The sequence below is a fragment of the Panthera pardus genome, unplaced genomic scaffold (assembly GCF_024362965.1).
Source record: "Panthera pardus isolate Hobbes unplaced genomic scaffold, ASM2436296v1 HiC_scaffold_7, whole genome shotgun sequence".
Classification (NCBI taxonomy): domain Eukaryota; kingdom Metazoa; phylum Chordata; class Mammalia; order Carnivora; family Felidae; genus Panthera; species Panthera pardus.
Genome location: NW_026527002.1, coordinates 6385618 through 6406927, shown reverse-complemented (window position 1 = coordinate 6406927; position 21310 = coordinate 6385618). Strand labels below are relative to the sequence as shown.

The window sequence follows — 21310 nt, the reverse complement described above, 5'->3', positions numbered from 1 at the left end:
GGAAGTAGAGTCAGTTCTTCGTTCCTCTAAGCTACTTCCAGTCTATTGTCCTCTTGTCCTCTCTACTTGTTGCCACCCGTTTCTTACCCACCCCTTCACTTCCTTTCTGTCTACCCTGGATTTCTTGGCAGTTTTCACAGGTTCCTGCCTATTTTGCCCTTTGGTTCTTTCATCTTCCTTCTCTGGCAAAACTCCCATCCAGAACCACAATTTCTAGCGAACGTAGCTAGAGACCACAATGAGAGGATATAACCCGGTAGGGAAATGGAAAGGGCCTGACAGAGAAGAGGAAAGCTTCCTTTGGGGCTCTGGTTTGAGGTACCTACAATGTACGATGAAAACGTTTTGAAGCATGTGGCTAGAGATCAGTATAATCCCTCTGCTTAATAGCTATGAGGTAGTGCATGAGAGAGTGATGGCGTAAAGTAGCTCTGTCCCATTAGACTGACCTGTGGTGCAGCAGAAGGGGAAGGGAGTGGCTGGAACTCATTGCAGACTTTTTAGGGGGGTGTGCATCGCAGTTCCTGCTTGGGTGTAGGACTGGATTAGGTATTTTCTTAGATGTTCTTACTCTAGAATTATGTGGCAGCGTGATTTTTTAACATTAGAATCTGTATCTAGTTGGTGAAAGGAACGTGTAGAATGTCGGATTCACACATTTAAGTTCTATTTTGGCCTCTGTAGACATTTTAATTTGAGTTTCATGTTCATGGTTTGCCCTTTTAATCCAGACTACCATGAGTTTAGTGAAATGTACTTACCATAAATACATATTTTTAGAATCAAATAGCTCTTTTAAGATTTTGCCTTGTTTTCCAGGTTCGATATTACTGGGCTTTCACTAGAATCACAGGAGGATGAACCTGGAATTAAACAGGCAGCAGAAAATGGTAAGTACAGAAAAATTTTACGAAGACAAAAGAATTCTTATTTTAGTGGCTTCAGTAGTTTTACTGATACTGATGAAACCCGGTGTACAATTACCTGAACTTAGTAGGTGATGCTGTTTCCTTTCTTTCTGATCACACTCTAAGTTGTTTGCCAAATAGACTCCCTTAACTGTAGGCGACAAAGGTGAGGTGAATAGGGAAGAATGGTCTTTATCAAACTTAGTATCTGTTGGATACATACTTTTGCTTTTATTTACATCGGCTAATAGAGAAAATGGCAACTTAATCGTTGTGGCCAGTTCTCTTCATTAAGGAGACTTGAATTAAGGATGGATGTAATGATATAATCATGTGTGATGCAAATTATGTTAGTGATTAGTTTTCGTGTGGTAATAATAGATGCCCTGATTGAACACTTAGCTGTTTAAAAAGACAGGTAATTCTTGTACGACTTAGCAGTTGGGGTGACCTTGAGGAGTAAAGCTTTGCGAAATTCAGGGGAAGTGGTCCCAGCACTGCTTGCCGGTGGGCAAGCAGCTACCAGTCGCCAGGCCCCCACAAGCCTTCTCTCCTCCCAACTGGGCCTTTTCTGCCACTTCTGCTTCCTCCATGCCACTGTAAATAAATCCCTCAGGTTTCCCAGTACTTCTTTTATTTCTTAACCCCCTGTTCCTATTTTCTAGCCCATTCTTCCATGCCATAGTCAGAGTGTTGCTTGCTTTTCATGCTCAGTCTAAGAACTAAACTTTATATAAAAAAGAAAATAATTTTTCATTCGGGTGTTTGTTTTTTGCAGTGTTTTAGAAAAAGATTTTTATTTTTTGATAGAAAGGAAGTATGACATTGGAAATTCTGATCTTAAAAAATGAAACTCTTGGGGCACCTGGGTGGCTCAGGAAGTTGAGCACCCGACTCTTGATCTTGCCTCAGGTCATAATCTCATGTTTCGTGAGTTCAGGCACTATGTCAGGCTCTGTGCTGACAGTGTGGAGCCTGCCTAGGATTCTCTCTTTCCCTCTCTCTCTGCCCTCCCCTGCTCGCACTCTGTCTCCCAAAATGAATACATAAACTTAAAAAAATAAATAAAATGTCACATTGTTGTAAAAAAATTAAACTCTTGCACATATGTAAAAAATGAAAGGACAGGGGCGCCTGGGTGGCTCAGTGGGTTAAGCATCTGACTTCAGCTCAGGTCATGATCTCGCGGTTCGTGAGTTCAGGCCCCGTGTCGGGCTCTGTGCTGGCGGCTCAGAGCCTGGAGCCTGCTTCGGATTCTGTGCCTCCCTCTCTCTGCCCCTCTCCTGCTTGTGCTCTTTCTACCTCTCAAAAATAAACAAACACTAAAAAAAAAAAACACATAGCACTGATTATAAAGAAAAATTTGAGGAGTCAGCAGTTTTATAGTTAATGATTTGTGTCAAAGTGTTCTGCAAAACAGAAGAACCCTTTGATTTTTTTTGTACATCATTTAGTGGCTATAAGAAAAATTAGAGTTTTAAAATAATAGAAATGAACTTTTTTTTTTAATGTTTATTTCTTTTGAGAGAGAGAGCGAGCAGGGAAGGGGCAAAGAGAGAGAATCCCCAGCAGGCTCTGCTGAGAGCACGGAGCCCAACACGGGGCTCAAACCTGAGAACCGTGAGATCGTGACCTGAGCCGAAATCAAAAGGTGGACACTTAACTGACTGAACCACCCAGGTGCCCCTAGTAGAATGAACGTTTTATTTATTTATTTATTTATTTATTTATTTATTTATTAAAAACTTTTTTTTTTAAACGTTTTATTTATTTTTGAGACAGGGAGAGACAGAGCATGAACGGGGGAGGGTCAGAGAGAGAGGGAGACTCAGAATCTGAAACAGGCTCCAGGTTCTGAGCAGTCAGCACAGAGCCCGACGCGGGGCTGGAACTCACGGACAGTGAGATCGTGACCTGAGCCCAAGTCGGACGCTTAACCGACTGAGCCACCCAGGCGCCCCAAAAATGTTTATTTTTGAGAGAGAGTGCGAGCAGGGGAGGGGCAGAGAGAGAGGGGGACAGAGGATCTGAAGCAAGCTCCATGCCGACAGCAGACCGCCTGATGTGGGGCTCAAACTCCTGCACCACGAGATCATGACCTGAGCTGAAGTCAGATGCTTAACTGACTGAGCCACCCAGGTACCCCTAGAATGAACTTCATAAACACTGTAAATCACAAACCATGTAAGCTACATTTCTTAGGATTTAAAATGGCAACTTGAGGTACAAATTCCTATGATTCATTGAAGAGAGAGAAATATAGAATGTATATGGGCAGAATTGACGCAGGTAAAAGAATATCCATTGATTGGTAAGAGAAAGAACTTTTGTTTACAAATGACATAAATAATTGGACAGGGGTGTCTCACTGACTCAGTTGAAAGAGCGGAGTATGCGACTCTTGATCTCAGGGTTGAGTTCAAGCCCCACATTGGGTGTAGAGATTACTTAAGAATAAAATCTTAAAAAAAAGAAAAAAAAAGAAATAATTGAACTATTTAAGCAACACCTGCCAAATATGAGTTTTATAATGAAAATACATCCTCCTTTTATATTTTAATAGAGTGCTTCAAGTTTTTCACGTATTATTCACCTTTAACATACCTTGTGCTTTTCTGTAATTAATGTCTCCTGTTTAAAATGGTATCAGGCTTAACTTTTAAAGTGTTGGTGATTTAATTTTATGTTGTTTTTAGTAAAAGCTTTGATAGAGCAAGAGATGAAGAATGGCATTCCTTCTAACAGAATTATTTTGGGAGGATTTTCTCAGGTAAGGTAAAGTTTGGGTGATATGTCATTGGTATATTTATCTAGAAAATCTGTGGTTTCCATCCTTTTCTATGGAGGAGTCTTTTTTTTTTTTAGTAGACGTTGTAGAATCTGTTACACTATTGTTAATGCTGAATTAAGTTCAAATGGATTACATATAGTTAATTACAAGAGTGTCCTCTTTTGCTTTTCTGGTTTTCTCTCTTCAGCTGTTGCCTTTCCCTTCTAAATTATATCTTTAAAATAAATTTATTTGGCAAATTGATAGGAACTTGGAATGTATTTTCTTAAAATACTAATACACACGTAGCTAGGTTTCTAAGTTGATCCTATGTACCCCTTTAAACAAAACTCTAATTTAAACACAGGTATAACTCCCCTCTCCTAGGAGGAGACTACTGATAGGAACAATACACTAGAAGACAGGAGAATTTCTTCTCTCTTTCTGTCACAGATTCCCGGTGGTTGAGCCCCATAGACTCCCCCTGCAATCCCCTTGAGACAAGATCTAAGTAGGGGCTCCCACAAAGTGACCCACAATGCTGGGGGATGCTGGTTGTCCCCGTTGCGTTCTTTCTTCCCACTGGAGGAACTGGAGGCTCCGGGGAGACTCTGGGTGGCGCTGCACTGGTCAGCGTGTAACCACTTCTCTTCCCTTCCAGTGTGGTCTGTCTTTGTCTCTGTGGGACAGGGGTGCCTCCGCCTCCCCTCCGTGTGCTAGGATTCTCTCAGTGGTGCCCTGTCCATGATTAGATGTTAGTTCTTGTAAGAGGGAGCAAAGTTAGGAATGACCTGTGTCCCATCTTGGTGACGTCACTCTGTCATCTTTCTTCTTTTCATCTTGTAAAATAGATTTTAGATTTAAATATGTGATGTTTATTTTTGGTATCTTCTTCTTTCTATACTTTTTCTCCTACCTTCTATACTTTTTCTGCAGACGTAGTTACCTCATATTGACCTTATGTCTTTATTTCACCTATCCCCACATTGCTGTAGCTTCTAATCTGTGAATCTTCTAAATCAACAACTTAGCGTTCAGACTGAATACCTGAATTTGGGCAATGTTAGAATTATGGAATTAATTACGGAATTATTTAGAAGTTAAAATCTAGTAGACAGTGTGTTGATTCAATATGGTAAAAAAGATGTTACTGATTTGGTATTTATTGAAGTTCAAGATAATGTCCATTGTAATACACATTGTGCCATAAATATAGGTATAGAAATGAATGCTTGATTCGAGTAGGAAGCTAACATAGGAGGCTATGTGGTTGGGATTCATTGATTACAGAAAGCAACTCCTAGTACCGTAAGCCAGAAAGAGCAAGTTATGAGTCCGTGGGGTCATGTCAAGGAAACCAAGGATGAGAATGAAGCAAGGCCTCAGGAAATATCTAAGACTCGGAGAGCCGTCATGACTTTCTCTCCATCTTCCTTGTTTCTCTGCCCATCTGCTTCCTTTGCCTGTTCATCTAGAGTTGGCTTTTTCTGCCGTCGCAGCCTATAACTTTGCCAGTTCTTGAGTTTACGTGTTACCATCCCAGCTGCACAGAGACAGACTCACAGTCCCTGAGTTCCAGTTTCAAAATCTGGAGAAAAAGAACTTGACTGTCTTGGATGAGCTGGAATCTCATGTTCTCATGGGCCCCGGTGACCCGTGGGGATGGTCAGAGTGACATGGCATCCAGGTGACTAACGGGAATACAGTTCCCAGAGTGCAGGGTATTTAAGCTGGGGTGGATACTCTAAAGGTATCTGCTACAGGGTCCTTATTGTCTTGAATTTTTTAGAAAAGAGTACCAAGTTACGACTAGATTTGATTTTATACCTAAGACTTTTCAGAGAAGAAAATAAGTAACTAAGTTTAGAATATTCCTAAGGCATCTGTAAGTGCAAATATACTCTTAACTCTTTCTCAACTGATTGGGTGGTCCCTGTGTTCTCAGTGATCTTCAATGTAGAGAATCTTATCCTTTAGGACATGGTGGAGTGGGGTGTTTGTGTTTCTAGTAGCTTGTCTGAGCTGACTTGACATCAGTCACCCAGGTTGATTTTTTCTTTGATGGACATTATTAATAACAAGAAATCAAGTTGCTGTTAGCAGAGCATGTGTTCCGTTGACTTTCTCTGTTGTCTTTCCAGGGAGGAGCTTTATCTTTATACACTGCTCTTACCACACAGCAGAAACTGGCAGGAGTCACTGCCCTCAGTTGCTGGCTTCCACTACGGGCTTCATTTCCACAGGTAGCCTGATTGAAACTTGCAGCATAAGATTACTGAGTTAAGGCAGATAACGTTGTGAGAGGGTCATTTTTTTTTTTTTTAATTAATAAACTGTATATTTTTAGAGCAGCTAAGGTTCACAGCAAAACTGAGCAGAAAGCACACAGAGTTCCCACATGTCCCCTGTCCCCATACGTGCACAGCTTGTGAACACCCCGCAGCGTGGTGGTGCATCTTTGATAATCAGCAAACCTACACTGACACATAATATTATTACCTAAAGCCCGTAGTTTACATCAATCATCCTTTTTTAAAAAGGATTTTCCTAGACTTTTGTGATCTGTATACTATATACTGTCTTTACTGTAGATTGCATAGAATGGGGTAAAAAAGAAGTCCTTTTGTCATAAATCTTCTATTTGAAGTATTTGATACATTTTAAGATACTTCTAAAAGGGGAATTTTTTACACATAGAAATAACATTTTTAAGTGTTCAATATTCTTATTGCTTGCTAGCAGAATTTTACCATAGAATATAATTTCTAAGTACTCTATAGTGTAAAGCAGTATGTAACACACATGGGAGGTGTGGACATTTATTTTCAGATTCATCTTTAAATCTAGGATTTTTTTTTATCATTATATAGCGTTTGTTTGGTGTCTTACACGTAGTAAGTGCTGCTGATAACTGTCTTATTTAAATCAATTAAATAAGATCCAGCTAAAGTGTACCTCTCCTGTCAAGACACTGAACATAATAAAGAATAATTAAGATACAGTCTGCTTCAAGGAACCAGTTCGTTGGCAAAATAATAATACAAGACAGGATAATCATGTGTCCTGTAAAAGTTTATTTTTTTAAATTTATTTTTTATATGAAATTTATTGTCAAATTGGTTTCCATACAACACCCAGTGCTCGTCCCAACAGGTGCCCTCCTCAGTGCCCATCACCCACTTGTCCTGTCCTGTAAAAGTTTAAATAAAGAGTTGTGGGGAGCATAGGGATGGAAGGAATTTTATTCCCGTGGCCGAATAGAACCTGTGATGTAAGTAATAACATATGTACGTGCATATCTATCTGCAGTTGTAAATGCCTGGCGTAATGCTCTATACATTTGAATAAATGATACTGGTTTTTTTGGGTTTTTTTTGCAGGGTCCTATCAGTGGCGTTAATAGAGATATTGCTATTCTTCAGTGCCATGGAGATTGCGACTCTTTAGTTCCCCTAATGATTGCTTCTCTTACTTCTGAAAAGCTAAAAATGTTAGTAAACCCAGCCAATGTAACCTTCAAAACCTACCAAGGCATGATGCACAGCTCATGTCAGCAGGTAACTGTTTGGAAGCAGAGACATATTTACCACTTTTCCCTGTGATGTTTTTAATTTAAGTAGCATTTGATTCCTTGGGTATTTAAAGGAGTTAATTAATGAATTCACATTGAATCATAGGTGAGGACTTAGAGTTTCTTCAATTTGATTCAGCAGATATTCACTGTTTTTCCCATTACATGCAAGTTTTGTGCATAATTCAAAGACAAAAAACAGTCCTTTTTATTGCAATTTAAGCTAAATTAATTAAAATTTAATAGGGGAGAAGGGTATATATCCAAATGTGTAGAAAGCAGAATGTGATACGTGTTATATTAGAAGTTTTTAAAAGCTTTCTAGAAAACTGAGAAAAGCTGAGATTCCTTTTGTTTTGGGAAGTACAGAGATCATGAAGGAAAAGCTGGATTTGAAAGAATGGGTAGGATTTGGATAGCAGGTGTACAGAGAAAGGACTGTGGGGTAGGGAAAGCAAGCTGACCAGTTGGGCCATAGTCTTATGAAAAGCTGGGTGTCCTCATAAAGTAGGTATAAGGAAGAGTTTTAGGGTAACGGAGGGGACGATAATAATGATTGAGTTTAGTGAACGTACTGAGATTGATGTACCCCCATCGTAGCAAAATGGGATGTTGGAATACTTGTCTGGAGCTCAGGCCCGTAATAGAGATTTAGAATAATGGCCAGCATTATTGATCACTGAAGAATTACCATGGGGAAATATCAGGAAAAAAGCTGAGGGGTAGAACTTGTTTGAGGGGGGTAGGATTAGAAAGGAGTTAGGTGTTGAATGAGAGTACGAGAGGAGAGAGTTTCAGAGCGGTTGGGTGCCTGGCTGGCTCAGTCAGAAGAGTGTGTTGCGACTCTTGATACTGGTTTTGAGCTTGAGCCCCAAGCTGCGTGTAGAGATTGCATACATGTATACGTACATACGTGCGCAAACTTTTTTTTTTAATTGGTTAAATTATTTAAGGAAAAAAAGAATTTCAGAGTGGAAGGGAAGAGTGTCCCATGATTCAGAGAACAATTAAGGAAAAACAGGCCAGGAAGAAACTATCCCATAGTAAGCCATCTGTGACCTTGGATGCTTGGAAATGGAGCCTGCAGTGGATTGAGTGAACTAGATAGGGATAAGGACCTTTATTAAAAAGGTTTTTGTGAAAGGAGGAAAGAGTAGGAAGGCTCTTTAGTGAATGGGAGAAAAAGACTCCCATGGGTGGGGAAGAAGGAGAGAGAAAATGAAGTGAAGAGAAGATAATAATCTAATGGGAGAATCTTAGGGAGATCAAATAATAATGTAGTTTAAAGTCCTAAAATGGGTAGTGCTTGCCTTCAAAGAGGAGAACCTCACTTAAGAATCTGGAATAGGATGGATGAATATAAACAAGGATTGTTGAGGTGGGTAATAGTTGAGAGCTCACTTGAGATCTTCTTTGTCTTTTCAGTAAAGTGGGAGATATGGTCACTTGGTAAGAGTGAAGGAGGCCTGCATTGGTTTGGAGGCTTGAAAAGGTCTAGAATAAAAACTGATTACCAAGCGTTAAGGTGGTCCAACTTAGCTTTGCAACCACTGAGTGGGTCTGAATCATTTGCTTTAGGGGCAGAGAAAACAGATATTAATGTGATTTATCCAGAAAGACAAGGGGGCCTAGGATCCTAGGGTGTTACTGAGAACATAGTTGAAACTGTCAGCAAGTTTTGAATCCAGAAAGCAGGTGGGCTGACACTCAGGATCCAGGAGGGACTGAGGGTCTAGAGCAGTGGTTTTCTTTCTTTTTTCTTTTTTTTTTTTTTTCCAATATGAAATTTATTGGCAAATTGGTTTCCATACAACACCCAGTGCTCATCCCAACAGGTGCCCTCCTCGATGCCCATCACCCACTTTCCCCTCCCTCCACCCCCCTTCAACTCTCAGTTTATTCTCAGTTTTTAAGGGTCTCTTATGGTTTGCCTCCCTCCCTCTCTCTTTTTTCCCCTTCCCCTCCCCCATGGTCTTCTGTTAAGTTTCTCAGGATCCACATAAGAGTGAAAACATATGGTATCTGTCTTTCTCTGCCTGACTTATTTCACTTAGCATCACACTTTCCAGTTCCATCCACATTTAGAGCAGTGTTTTTCAAAGTAGGCTTTACATTACAAATACCCTGGAGCCTAATAGAAATGCAGACACCAGAACTTCAAACTCTGCATTTCTTTTTTTTTTTTTTTTTTACCTTTATTTATTTTTGAGAGAGCACAAACAGGGGAGGGGCAGAGAGAGAGGAAGACACCAAATCCCAAGCAGTCTCCAGGCAGGCTCTGAGCTGTCAGCACAGAGCCCAGCACGGGGCTCCAACCCACAGACCATGAGATCATGACCTGAGCTGAAGTCGGATGCCTGACCGACTGAGCCACCAATCAAACTCTGCATTTCTGATTCAGCACATTGGGGGTTAGCAAGTAAACTCAGGTATCTGTGTTTGTATAGATGTGTTTTTAAAATAAAAGCTCTAGGGGCACCTGGGTGGCTCAGTCGGTTGGGCGTCCGACTTCGGCTCAGGTCATGATCTCGTGGTCCGTGGGTTCGAGCCCTGCATCGGGCTCTGTGCTGACAGCTCAGAGCCTGGAGCCTGTTTCAGATTCTGTGTCTCCCTCTCTCTCTGACCCTCTCCCGTTCATGCTCTGTCTCTCTCCGTCTCAAAAATAAATAAACGTTAAAAAAAAAAAGCTCTATTGGGGCACCTGGCTGGTTCAGTTGGTAGAGCATGTGACTCTTCTAAGATTTTATTTAAGTAATCTCTACACCCAGTGAGGAGCTTGAACTCAAAACCGCAAGATTAAGAGTCTCATGCTCTACCGACTAGCCAGCCAGGTGCCCCAAGCATGTGACTCTTGATCTTGGAGTTGTGAGTTCAAGGCTCATGTCAGGCATAGAGCTTACATACAAAGGAAAAAAAAAGTAAAATAAAAGCTGATGATTCTTTGCAATCACATTGGAGAACACTGGACTGAATGATTAGGAGCAGACAGTGAAAAGAGATAAAAGGCACAAAATATTTTATGCTATGGATTTAGCATTTCATTCTAATGAGGGAAGGCTAAAAGCTAGGTTTTTCCACCCAAGCTTAGTTGACAGTAATTGTATCCTTACTGATACTTCTCGGGATAGGTGTTGTCACTCCTAAGGCCCTTTGTCCGCACTCAGCCCCAGTGTTTTGTTCAAGTAGAGCAAAGTGCAGACCATTTTCATGGGACCTCAAAATAGTTGGGAACTATCATTTGAACGTACAATAATAATCATAGTCACGGGAAATGTTCTGAAATTTCTATCGTAGCCTCATTTCTCTGTTACAACTTTTCATTTAATAGAAGTAGTGAAAATGTGGTTTCGCCTTACCTAGGCACACTGCAGATTTATTTGGTGGTATTTTAGTGGGGATTTAATTTCTGATTTTGTAACAGCTTGTTAAATCACTTTATTCCAAACAGGAAATGATGGATATCAAGCAATTCATTGATAAACTTCTACCTCCAATTGATTGACGTCACTAAGAGGCCTTGTGTCGAAGTACACACCAGCATCGTTGTAGTAGTGTAGAAACCTTTTCCTGTGCCCAATCTTGAAACTTCGGAAGTTTGCAGTGTTAAAATGTTTTGCAAATACGCACCGATAACACAGACTACGTAATAATATCCCCTTGTGGGAAATAATGGTCTTTTAAGTTTCTATACATGTATTTGTATGATTCAGAATATACTAGTATTAAAATAGGTGAAGCAGCTGACTTTTTCCCAAATGTAATTCAGCAAAATAATAAAATACTGTAACCAGATTTTTTATTACATCATTTGAAAATTATCAGTATGTTTAATGAGAATTTGTTCAGGTATAAAGGAACAGTTAGGATATGAATTATTTGTGCATCTTGTGACTTAGTCTGCGGACTTACTCCAAAATGTAGACACCATGCATTATCTGTATTTTTATATATGTGTTCCTTACATACTTAATGATTGCACTACATAATGAGAGCGAGGTGTTACTGCATTATTCCCAATAAGGGGAGTAATGCTTCTGAGTGTCAGTAAAGAGTAATATTGCTCTCTCCAGTTAATGGCCCTTTTATTTTGGGGACCAGGCTTTACTTTCCCTGATACCATTTCTATTTAAGGTTTTTTTTCCTCTCCAGAAAGGTGTTTTCTTTTTTATCCTTCATAAAAGACCAAATATTGGCTCCTTGCTGTAGACCTCTCCTGCCAATACATGCTGTAATTTGACATTCTGGATCACAGATTTGATGGTATTTTAAATGTATTTACACTTACATAGAGACACCTGACATCACTTTAAACTTCCTACACTACTTACTTCTTAAACTATACCTTACTTAGTCCAAAGTTAGACCGATATAGTTATTAGAATCTTCAGTCTAGATAATTGGAATAATTCTGTGGTTGTATTTTTCTGTAATTAATGGAAGGGTAATTATGTCATATTCTAGTATGTTCTCGAATATTTAAGACAGATTTTAAAAACTGTAATTTCTAAGATGATTTGCTCTAAGATGATTCTCTTCGTAGCATAGTTTTAGTTTGTTTAGTACATATGTTTGAAACCAACTACTGTAGGAAATGAACAATCCATTAGAAAAATTTGCTTTAGTTTTATCTGCCAATGGACTTATTTGAAGACTTCACTTTAGTCAGATGTTTTTTTTTTTTAAATTTGATTTTACATAGTTGAATTTTTCAGATTATTGGTAAAAATTATTTGAAAACATGTATGGGTGACAATGAATCACAACTCAATACATATGGTGTAGTTATCACAGTTTAATATGTAGCAAAAATGTACACTTGATATTTCTGATCTGTTATTAATTTTTCTGCTGTATTCCAACTGACTAAAACAGTGTTAGGGATGCATCTTTATAAATGGGTGCTAATTGATAATGGAAATAATTTAGTAATGGATTGTACAGAATGTTAATAATGAAGCCATATGTTTATGTCTGCATTTAAAATTTTTAAACAATCATTTACTAAGTCATTTTGCTTTACCTTGAAGAATATAAATTGTTGTTTCAGTTACATAAATCAACAAGATCTAATTTATGGCAAGAAATATTCTGTTGAAATGTGCTGTTATGTGGGACGATGTAAATCTTTTTCATGGTTTCTACCAATGTGAAATAAAATTTAATTCTGACTTTTCTGTGACTCCTTTTTCAAATACTGTGTTTAATATTTGGATTTACCTTCAAGTGGCCGTCTGTACTGAAGAGGGGGAAAATGACAATGTAATCATAAGAACATATATTCAGAAGAGAATTTTTAATGATGGTATGGTTAGCCTGGAATGGAATTAGGCATGAGAAAAGCTTCTCTTGTTACTCAGTTTTTTTTTAAGACTTTTGTTGTTTGTCGAGAGAGAGAGCAAATGGAGGGGCAGAGAGCAAAGGAGAGAGAAAATCTCAAGCAGGTTCCTTGCTCAATCTCACAACCTGAGATTGTGAGCTGAGCCGAAATTAAGAGTCAAATGTTTTTAATCGACCAAACCATCCAGGCATCCCTCAATTTTAATGACCTAAAAAAAATTCTGAAGTTTGGTTTTCAGTGTTTTTAACCTACTTAAGAAGTTCGGTTTGGGGTTTGCCAGTCTCTTCCTTATTTGCAGTATGCATGGTATTTTTAAATTAGTGTCATGAGACGGTTATCCAAATAGTTTTTTCTCCTTTTATCTCACCATTAACTTCTAGCATGTCCCAATAAAGGAATCCTTTCTGTTGTGGCTCTTAAGCGGTCCTTCATTTTCTGCTTTTGAATACTTAAAACGACCAGTACCCTTTTGGTGAAGCAGCTTGTTCTATTTTTGGACAACCCCGATGAGTAGGTGGGTTCTGGACCAAAACATTGTGTGCAACCTCAACTCTTTGAGACTTCACAGCTGTGCCTTATTTCATGTGATAATCTTTATTTCATCATCCTTTTTAAACTATTGTGTTCACAGATGTGGTCAGAGTGTGGTATTATTACTCTCTATTGACAGATAATAGCGGTGCCTTATGTATATATAAATAATTGGGAAATTTGTCTACTGTTGGAATCAGTCTTATTGCTACTTTTATTTTTTTAATTAAAAAAAATTTTTTTTTTGAGAGAGAGCAAGCACGAGCAGGGAAGGGGCAGAGAGAGAGGGAGAGACAGAATCTGAAGCAAGCTCCAGGCTCTGAGCTATCAGCACAGAGCCTGATGCAGGGCTCGAACTCATGAAACCATGAGATCATGAACTGAGCTGAAGTCCGATGCTTAACCCGCTCTGCCACCCAGGTGCCCCAAGTTTAATTTTTAAAAAAAGGTAAAAGTAGAAACATGACTTACATCTGCACTCCTAACAACATACCATTTTATTTTGTAAAAATTACTAAAAAGTGAAGATGTAGGGGCGCCTGGGTGGCTCAGTCGGTTGTGTCCTACTTCAGATCAGGTCATGATTTCACAGTTCGTGGGTTCAAGCCCTGCATCAGGCTCTGCTGACAGCTTGGAGCCTGCTTTGGTTTCTGTGTCTCCCTCTCTGTGTCCTTCCCCTGCTTGCTCTCTCTCTCGCTCGCTCTCTCTCAAAAACAAAAAAATTTTTTTAGGTGAAAATGTAATTTGTTAAGTACTTGAGATAGTCTAGACACTATAATAGTGTTTTATAGCCTTTATTAATATAATCCTCACATCAACCTTATCTTTATAGGAGAAACTGATAGCTAGAAGGATGGACTGTTTGCCTATAGTTACAGAGCTATTATGTGTGACAAGCAGGATTCAGAATGCTGTGCCTGACTCCATGGTCTGCTACGTTGCTGTATGCCCCCAGGATTTCATTTAAACGCTGTAAACGGGCACCTGGGTGTCTTGTTCGATTAAGTGTCCAACTCTTGATCTTAGCTCAGGTCTTGATCTCGGTCGTGAGTTCAAGCCCCATGTTAGGCTCTACGCTGGGTGTAAAGCCTACCTAAAAAAACGCTGTAAACAAAACAACTTCTTCCATACAATTCAGAACACCTAGAATTGCCAAAGAACACAAAAAACAAAATGATGGTAAACCCCAGCCTACCATAAAGAAATTACAATCTCCAGTGCCCAGGGAGAACTGAAAAGGAAACGGAAAACCCACATGGTACACCTGACTTTGGGGCTCAGAAAATAACTCACCATTACACAGCCAGGACCCTTTTAAGAGCTACAATCTTTGCCACAAAGTAGACTGGAAAAACAATCTGACCCCTCAGGAAGGGACGGGGGAAGCTTGTCTTATTTTGGCCTGGGCTCTGGACTGGGAGAGGAGGGAGCTCTTCCCTTGAAATTGTTTAGCTGGAAGCTTGTATTCATATATATTTGGATCTTGAATTAATACTATTTATGTGGCCTGGAAACACATAAGCTCATAAGTTAATGCGTCAAGCATCTCCTTGGATTGACTGCCCCTCAAGCACCTGGAAGAAACATTTTTTTCTTTAATTTTTTTTTTTAACATTTATTTTCAAGAGGCAGAGAGAGAGAGACAGAGTGTGAGTGGGGGAGGAGCAGAGAGAGAGGGAGACACACAGACTCCGAAGCAGGCTCCAGGCTTTGAGCTGTCAGCACAGAGCCGGACGCAGGGTTCGAACCCACCAACCGTGAGATCATGACCCGAGCTGAAGTCAGACGCTCAACCGACTGAGCCACCCAGGTGCCCCTGGAAGAAACAAATTCTTTATGGAGAGTGACATCCTCAATGAAGGCTGCATAAATTGTCTGCCAAAAGTGAGCTCAACTTTCTTCCCCAAAGTACAAACCATAGGAGGGAACAGTCTACCTGCCACAAATGAATACAAGTGGCACAAAAGAGAAAAAGATCATTAGACTCTTCAAGAAATAGAATAGAGAGTGTTGAGAGTGTTAATCAGAATAAACAAGTGTAAAGACAGTACCAGAAAATTTATAGAAACAAAAAACAGCCACTCGAGTGAAAAATATATCAAGTGAGAAGCATTTGTGACAATAAAATATTTGAAACAACCCAATGTGGAATTAAAAAGCCCAGCTAGGGGCGCCTGGTTGGCTCAGTCGATTACACCTCTGCCTTTGGCTCAGGTCATGATCTCACGGTTAGTGAGTTCGAGCCCCGTGTCAGGCTTTGCACTGACAGCTCGGAGCCTGGAGCCTGCTTCAGATTCTCCCTCTCTCTCTGCTCCTCCCTCACTAACACTCTGTCTCTCTCTTTCAAAAATAAACATTAAAGAAAAATTTTAGAAAGCAAAATGAGTTACCAACAGGTTTAAACTAAATTCCTAATGAGGCATTTCATGGTGGAAACACAACTGAACACCAGAGAAAGATCATCGTGGCAATTAGGAAGAGCCTATTCAGACTGTCCATATACAGTACACTTAAGAAAAACAATGCTAGAGGGGCGCCTGGGTGGCTCAGTCAGTTGAGCGTCCGACTTCAGCTCAGGTCATGATCTCACGGACTGTGAGTTCGAGCCCCGCGTCAGGCTCTGGGCTGATGGCTCAGAGCCTGGAGCCTGCTTCCAGTTCTGTGTCTCCCTCTCTCTCTGCCCCTCCCCCGTTCATGCTCTGTCTCTCTCTGTCTCAAAAATAAATAAATGTTAAAAAAAAAATTAAAAAAAAAAAAAAAAGAAAAACAATGCTAGAGGTCAGAATAATGGAATAATATCAAAGTTGGAGAGAAAATGGCGGTTTGGAACTTTCTACATAAGTAAACTCATTTAAGAGCAAGGGCAAAAGAAAACCATCTTAAAATACGTAGAAAGTTTAGAAGGAAGAGCTTAGTGACAGAACCTTTAAAAGATGTTCTTTCAGAGGAAGGAAAACGGATGACGAGGAAAGGAGAGCTACAAGCAATGGGGAACAAAGTATAAACTTTTGAACTGATTGCAGAAAACTAATCCTAATTTGGGAGCTGAAACACGAGATAAAAAGTATATGCAAAAGTATTATAAAATGGTACTTTATACACCAGCAATATTTCCAATTCCTCAGAAGAAAAAAGGAATACTTCAGCGTCAATTTAACAAATCATGTACAGGATTTGGAGGCTGAAAACTACAGCAGGCTGATGAAAGACCTCAAAGCAGATCTAAATAAATGGGAATCTATATCACGTTATGGATCGGGGGATTCAACATAGTGACGATGTTAATTCTCTCCAAATTGATAGAAAGTTCAACGCAATTTCTATCAGAAACTCAGCAAGATTGTTGTTGCTATACACAAGATTATTCTAAGATGTATACGGAGGGGCGCCTGGGTGGCTCAGTCGGTTGAGCGGCTGACTTCCGCTCAGGTCATGATCTCGCGGTCTGTGAGTTCCAGCCCCCCGACGGGCTCTGTGCTGACAGCTCAGAGCCTGGAGCCTGCTTCGATTCTGTGTCTTGCTCTCTCTCTGCCCCTCCCCTGCTCACACTCTGTCTCTCTCTGTCTCAAAAATAAATAAAACATTAAAAAAAATTTTTAATGTGGATGGAAAGGCAAAGGAACTAGAATAGCTTAAACAATATTGAAAAACTGGGAGAAATCTACCAGATTTTGAGACTTATTATATAGTAACAGATCGAAACTAGGTGGTATTGGCAGAGAGATAGACACAAGATGAACTGAACAAAATAAAGCAGAAATAGCCCCCCGCAAGAGCAGCCAAGTGAATTTTGACCAAGGTACAAAAGTAATGCAATAGAGGGATGGTGGTCTTTTAACAAATGGTGCGGGAGCAGTTGGATATCAACTAGCCAGAAAAGTGAACCTTATACAGAAGTGAACTCTGTATAATGAATCATGGATTTAAATGTCAAATATGGGGGCGCCTGAGTGCCTCAGCGGGCTCAGGTCATGATCTCGCGGTTCGGGAGTTGGAGTCCCGCGTCGGGCTCTGTGCTGACAGCTCAGAGCCTGGAGCCTGTTTCCGATTCTGTGTCTCCTTCTCTCTCTGCCCCTCCCCAACTCATGCTCTGTCTCTGTCTCAAAAATAAATAAACATTTTTAAAAATGTCAAATATGAAACTAAAAATTATAGAAAAAAACACAGGAGAAAATCTTGGGACGTAGGGCTTGAAGCGTTTCTAAATAAGACACCAAAGTAAAATCCTTAAAAGAAAAAAATTTAATTGGACTTCATCAAAATTTAAAACGTTTTTGCTCTTTCGAAGCTCCTGTTAAGAAGATAAAAAGACAAGCTAAGACTGGGAGAAAATATCTCCAAACCACATATCCACATGCCCAGTTTCTAGAATATATAAAGAATTCTCAAAACACAACAGTAAAGAAGAAGAAGAAGAAGAAGAAGAAGAAGAAGAAGAAGAAGAAGAAGAAGAAGAAAAGCAAAATTCACAAAGACATATTTTATTGAAGGGGCTACATGGATGTCAAATAGGCTCATGAAAATATATTCAACATTTTACTAAACCATTAAGGAAATGGAAAATTAAAACCACAATAAGATTATTTTCATATACCTATTAGAACTGCTAAAATAAAAAAATGACAATGCCCAGGGCGCCTGGGTGTCTCTGTCGGTTAAGCATCCAACTCTTGGTTTCAGCTCAGGTAATAAACTCAGTTTGTGAGTTCAAGACCCACATTGGGCTCTGCACTGACAGTGCGGAGCCTGCTTAGGATTCTCTCTCTCTCTCTCTCTCTCTCTCTCTCTCTCTCTCTCTCTGCCACTCCTGCACTCTCTATCAAAATAAATAAATAAACTGAAAAGAAATAATGACAATGCCAAGTGCCAAAGAGGATGCAGAGAACTCAGATCTCTCATATGTGGCTGGTTGGAATATAAAATATCATAGCCACTTGGAAAGTTAGGTAGTTTCTTTAAAATCCAAATAAAACAGACCGAGCAATTATAATCTTGGGCATTTATGCCAGAGAAAGGAAAGCTTATGTCCACACAAAAACCTGTACATGATTATTTATAGAAATTTTATTCAAGTCAAAAAGTAGAAACAAACAAAATTATGGTACATCCATACCATTGAATACTGCTTGCCAATAAAAAGGAATGAATTACTGATGTACACAACAACTCTGATTGATCTGAATGGCAAAAAACAGCTCATCTCCAAAGGTCATATCTTGTAGGATTTTATATAACTTTGTCAAAATGACAAAAGTGTAGAAATGGAAAACAGATTAGTGGCTGCTGGGGGTTAGAGATGTTTGGGGGAAAGTAATGGGTATGACTAAAAAGGGGTATCATGAATGAGATCTTGGTGGTGATGGAATACTCTGTATCTTGATTGTGGTGGTAGTTACACGAATTAATACATGTGATAAACGACTGTGCACATAAGTGTCAATTTCTGGGTTTTGATATTGTATTATAATTATGAAAGATTAACCATTGGGGAAATTTGGTGAAGCGTACATAGGACCTCTCTGTACTATCTTTACGATTTCTTTTCAATCTGTGAATGTTTCGAAAGTTTTTTTTAATTAAAAAAAATGTTAATGTTTATTTATTTTGAGAGAGAGACAGAGCAAGCAGGGGAAGGGCACAGAGAGAGAGAATCCCAAGCAAGCTCCACACTGTTTATGCAGAGCCGGATACAGGGCTGGAACTCATGAACAATATGATCGCTTAACCGACTGAGCCAATTAGGCGCCCCTAATTTTATTTTATTTTAGAGAGTGAGGGAGAGGGGCAGAGGGAGGGAGAGAGAGAGAGAGAGAGAGAGAATCTCAAGAGAGAGAGACTCTATCCCACAACCCTGGGATCATGACCTGAGCCAAAATCAAGAGTCGGGTGCTCAACTGACTGAGTCACCCAGGTGCCCAAAGTAAGTTTGTTTTTTTAATGTATAATGGGAGGGATGATAGAAGTTGAAATATTCTGTGGTTCTTTTATTTTCTGAGAATAGGTAAGAAATATTCATTCCCTTTAGATTAAATATTCACAATGTAAAGCAACTAAAGCAAACAAACAAACAAACAAATGTATGTACGTTCCAAAGTAGTGGGGATTAGGAGGAAATAAAGCTTGATGTAAAAGATAAGAAAGGAGGAAAGACAAAATGTAGAACAGGAAGTTTCATGATATGATAGATACAAATCCAAAAATAATAGTACCTACGATTGTGAATAGACTAAATTTGCCAGTAAAATGACAGAAGTTATGAGATTGGACAAAAGAATGAGACGAAGCTGTATTTTAATCACAAACGATTCTATTTAATTACAGAAAGATTGAAAGTAAAGGGATGGGAAAATGTAAGAAGCAAATATTGCCAAAAACTAGGTTGGCTTATCCTAAATTAGTGTGATGGAAAATACATTTTAAGGCAACGAACACATGTTCCACGAAGACTTGTACATGGATATTCACAGCATTATTATTCATAATAGCCAAAATGTGGAAAGAACCTAAATGTGCATAACTGATGAATGGATAAAGAAAATGGGGCATCCTTACAATACAAAAGTATTCAGCAATAAAGACGAATGTTATGACACGGATGAATCCTGAAACCATAATGCTGAGTGAAAGACACCCGTTACAAATGACTTCATCTTATTTGATTTCTTTTATGTGAAAGACCAGAATAAACAAAGCTGTTTTTATTTTTGTTTATTTGCTTGACCAAGCTGTTTTTAAAAACAGACATTAATGCAAAGGGTATTATTGGGGATAAAAATGATTACTACGTCAGGATAAGAGCGGTAATTCTCCAGGAAATATGCTAATCTTTAGCATGTATGTACCCAATATGGTCTTAAAGTAGGCAAAACAAAAATGATGGTGACATCAGTGAAAGAGGTGGGCAGAGAATTCCTAAGTCCTGTGCCTCCACAGAAATACCCAAAAAAGTGGCAAAAATTGTCAGAAAAAGCTTTATGGAACTCTGGAAAATAGTCAAAGGTTTATAATAACCAAGTGAATACTTTTTTTAATGTTAATTTGTTTATTTATTAAAAGTTTAGTTATTTTTGAGAGAGAGAGAGAGAGAGAGAGAGAGAGAGACTGAGCAGGGGAAGGGCAGAGAGACAGGGAGAGAGAAAGGATCCCAGGCAGGCTCCACACTGTCAGTACAAAGCCACATGTGGGGCTTGAACTCACAACAGTGATATCATGACCCGAGCTGAAATCAAGAGTTGGACACTTAACAAACTGAGACACCTAGGTGCCCCAACGTTTATTTATTTTTGAGAGACAGAGAGAAACAAAGTACAAATGGGGGAGGGGCAGAGAGAGGGGAGACACAAAATCTGAAGCAGGCTCCAGATTCTGAGCTGTCAGCGCAGAGCCTGACGTGCAGCTCGAACACATGAACCGTGAGATCATGACCTGAGTCAAAGTTGGAAGCTTAACTGACTGAGCCACCTAGGTTCTCCCAACCAAGTGAATACTTAAGAAAAAGTTGGGGTGCCTGAGTGGCTAAGTCGGTTAAACAACCGACTCTTCGTTTCAGCTCAGGTCGTGATTTAGCAGTTTGTGGGTTTGAGCCCTGCATCGGGCTCTGTGCCGACAGCTCGGAGCCTGGAGCCTGCTTCGGATTCTCTGTCTCCCTCTCTCTCTGTGCCCCTCCCCCACATGTGCGCTCTCTCTCTCTCTCTCTCTCTCTCTCTCTCTCTCAAAAATAAATAAACATTAAAAAAAATTAGAAAAGAAAAAAAAGTTGGCTGAAACCAGTAAGAAAGTTTTGCATCATTTTAACTTACCCTTGCTTAATCCCCCACTCCCAGGTCTTGAAGATGGAAGTCCACACTCCCAATGTGAATTCCAGATTTCGGAGAAAGCAAACCAGATTTTGTTTCCAAAAAAATTGTGATTGACTCTTAGGTGACTCCCTGAAGGACTAACATAAAGGCCTTTTTCCTTCCTTCCTTCCTTCCTTCCTTCCTTCCTTCCTTCCTTCCTTCCTTCCTTCCCTAAGTCAGAACTCTCTCAGATTGGGGAAATAGCTATGTGGAGGATGTTGCTCAAAAAATATTTAAATGCAAATGAACCAGCCGCTAACACCTGGGGAAAAGGATATAAGTTGGGGCAAAAAATAGATACACTGAAAAGCCTGGGAAGAAAAAGCTAGGGAATGAATGAGATGTCCTGGGGAA

General features: G+C 39.5%; 1 protein-coding gene across 2 annotated transcripts in view; it reads left to right on the top strand.

The window, feature by feature from the left end:
• The window catches only part of LYPLA1 (lysophospholipase 1), a 30864-nt gene extending 18436 nt beyond the window's left edge, over window positions 1-12428 (top strand). For both annotated transcript variants that reach the window (XM_019435245.2, XM_019435244.2), the window contains exons 5-9: window positions 820-890; window positions 3605-3678; window positions 5820-5921; window positions 7059-7235; window positions 10698-12428. In XM_019435245.2, the coding sequence (XP_019290790.1) occupies window positions 820-890; window positions 3605-3678; window positions 5820-5921; window positions 7059-7235; window positions 10698-10751 (478 nt within the window). In that variant the 3' untranslated portion in view covers window positions 10752-12428. The remainder of the gene's footprint in view (window positions 1-819; window positions 891-3604; window positions 3679-5819; window positions 5922-7058; window positions 7236-10697) is intronic.
• The last annotated feature ends 8882 nt before the right edge of the window (window positions 12429-21310 follow it).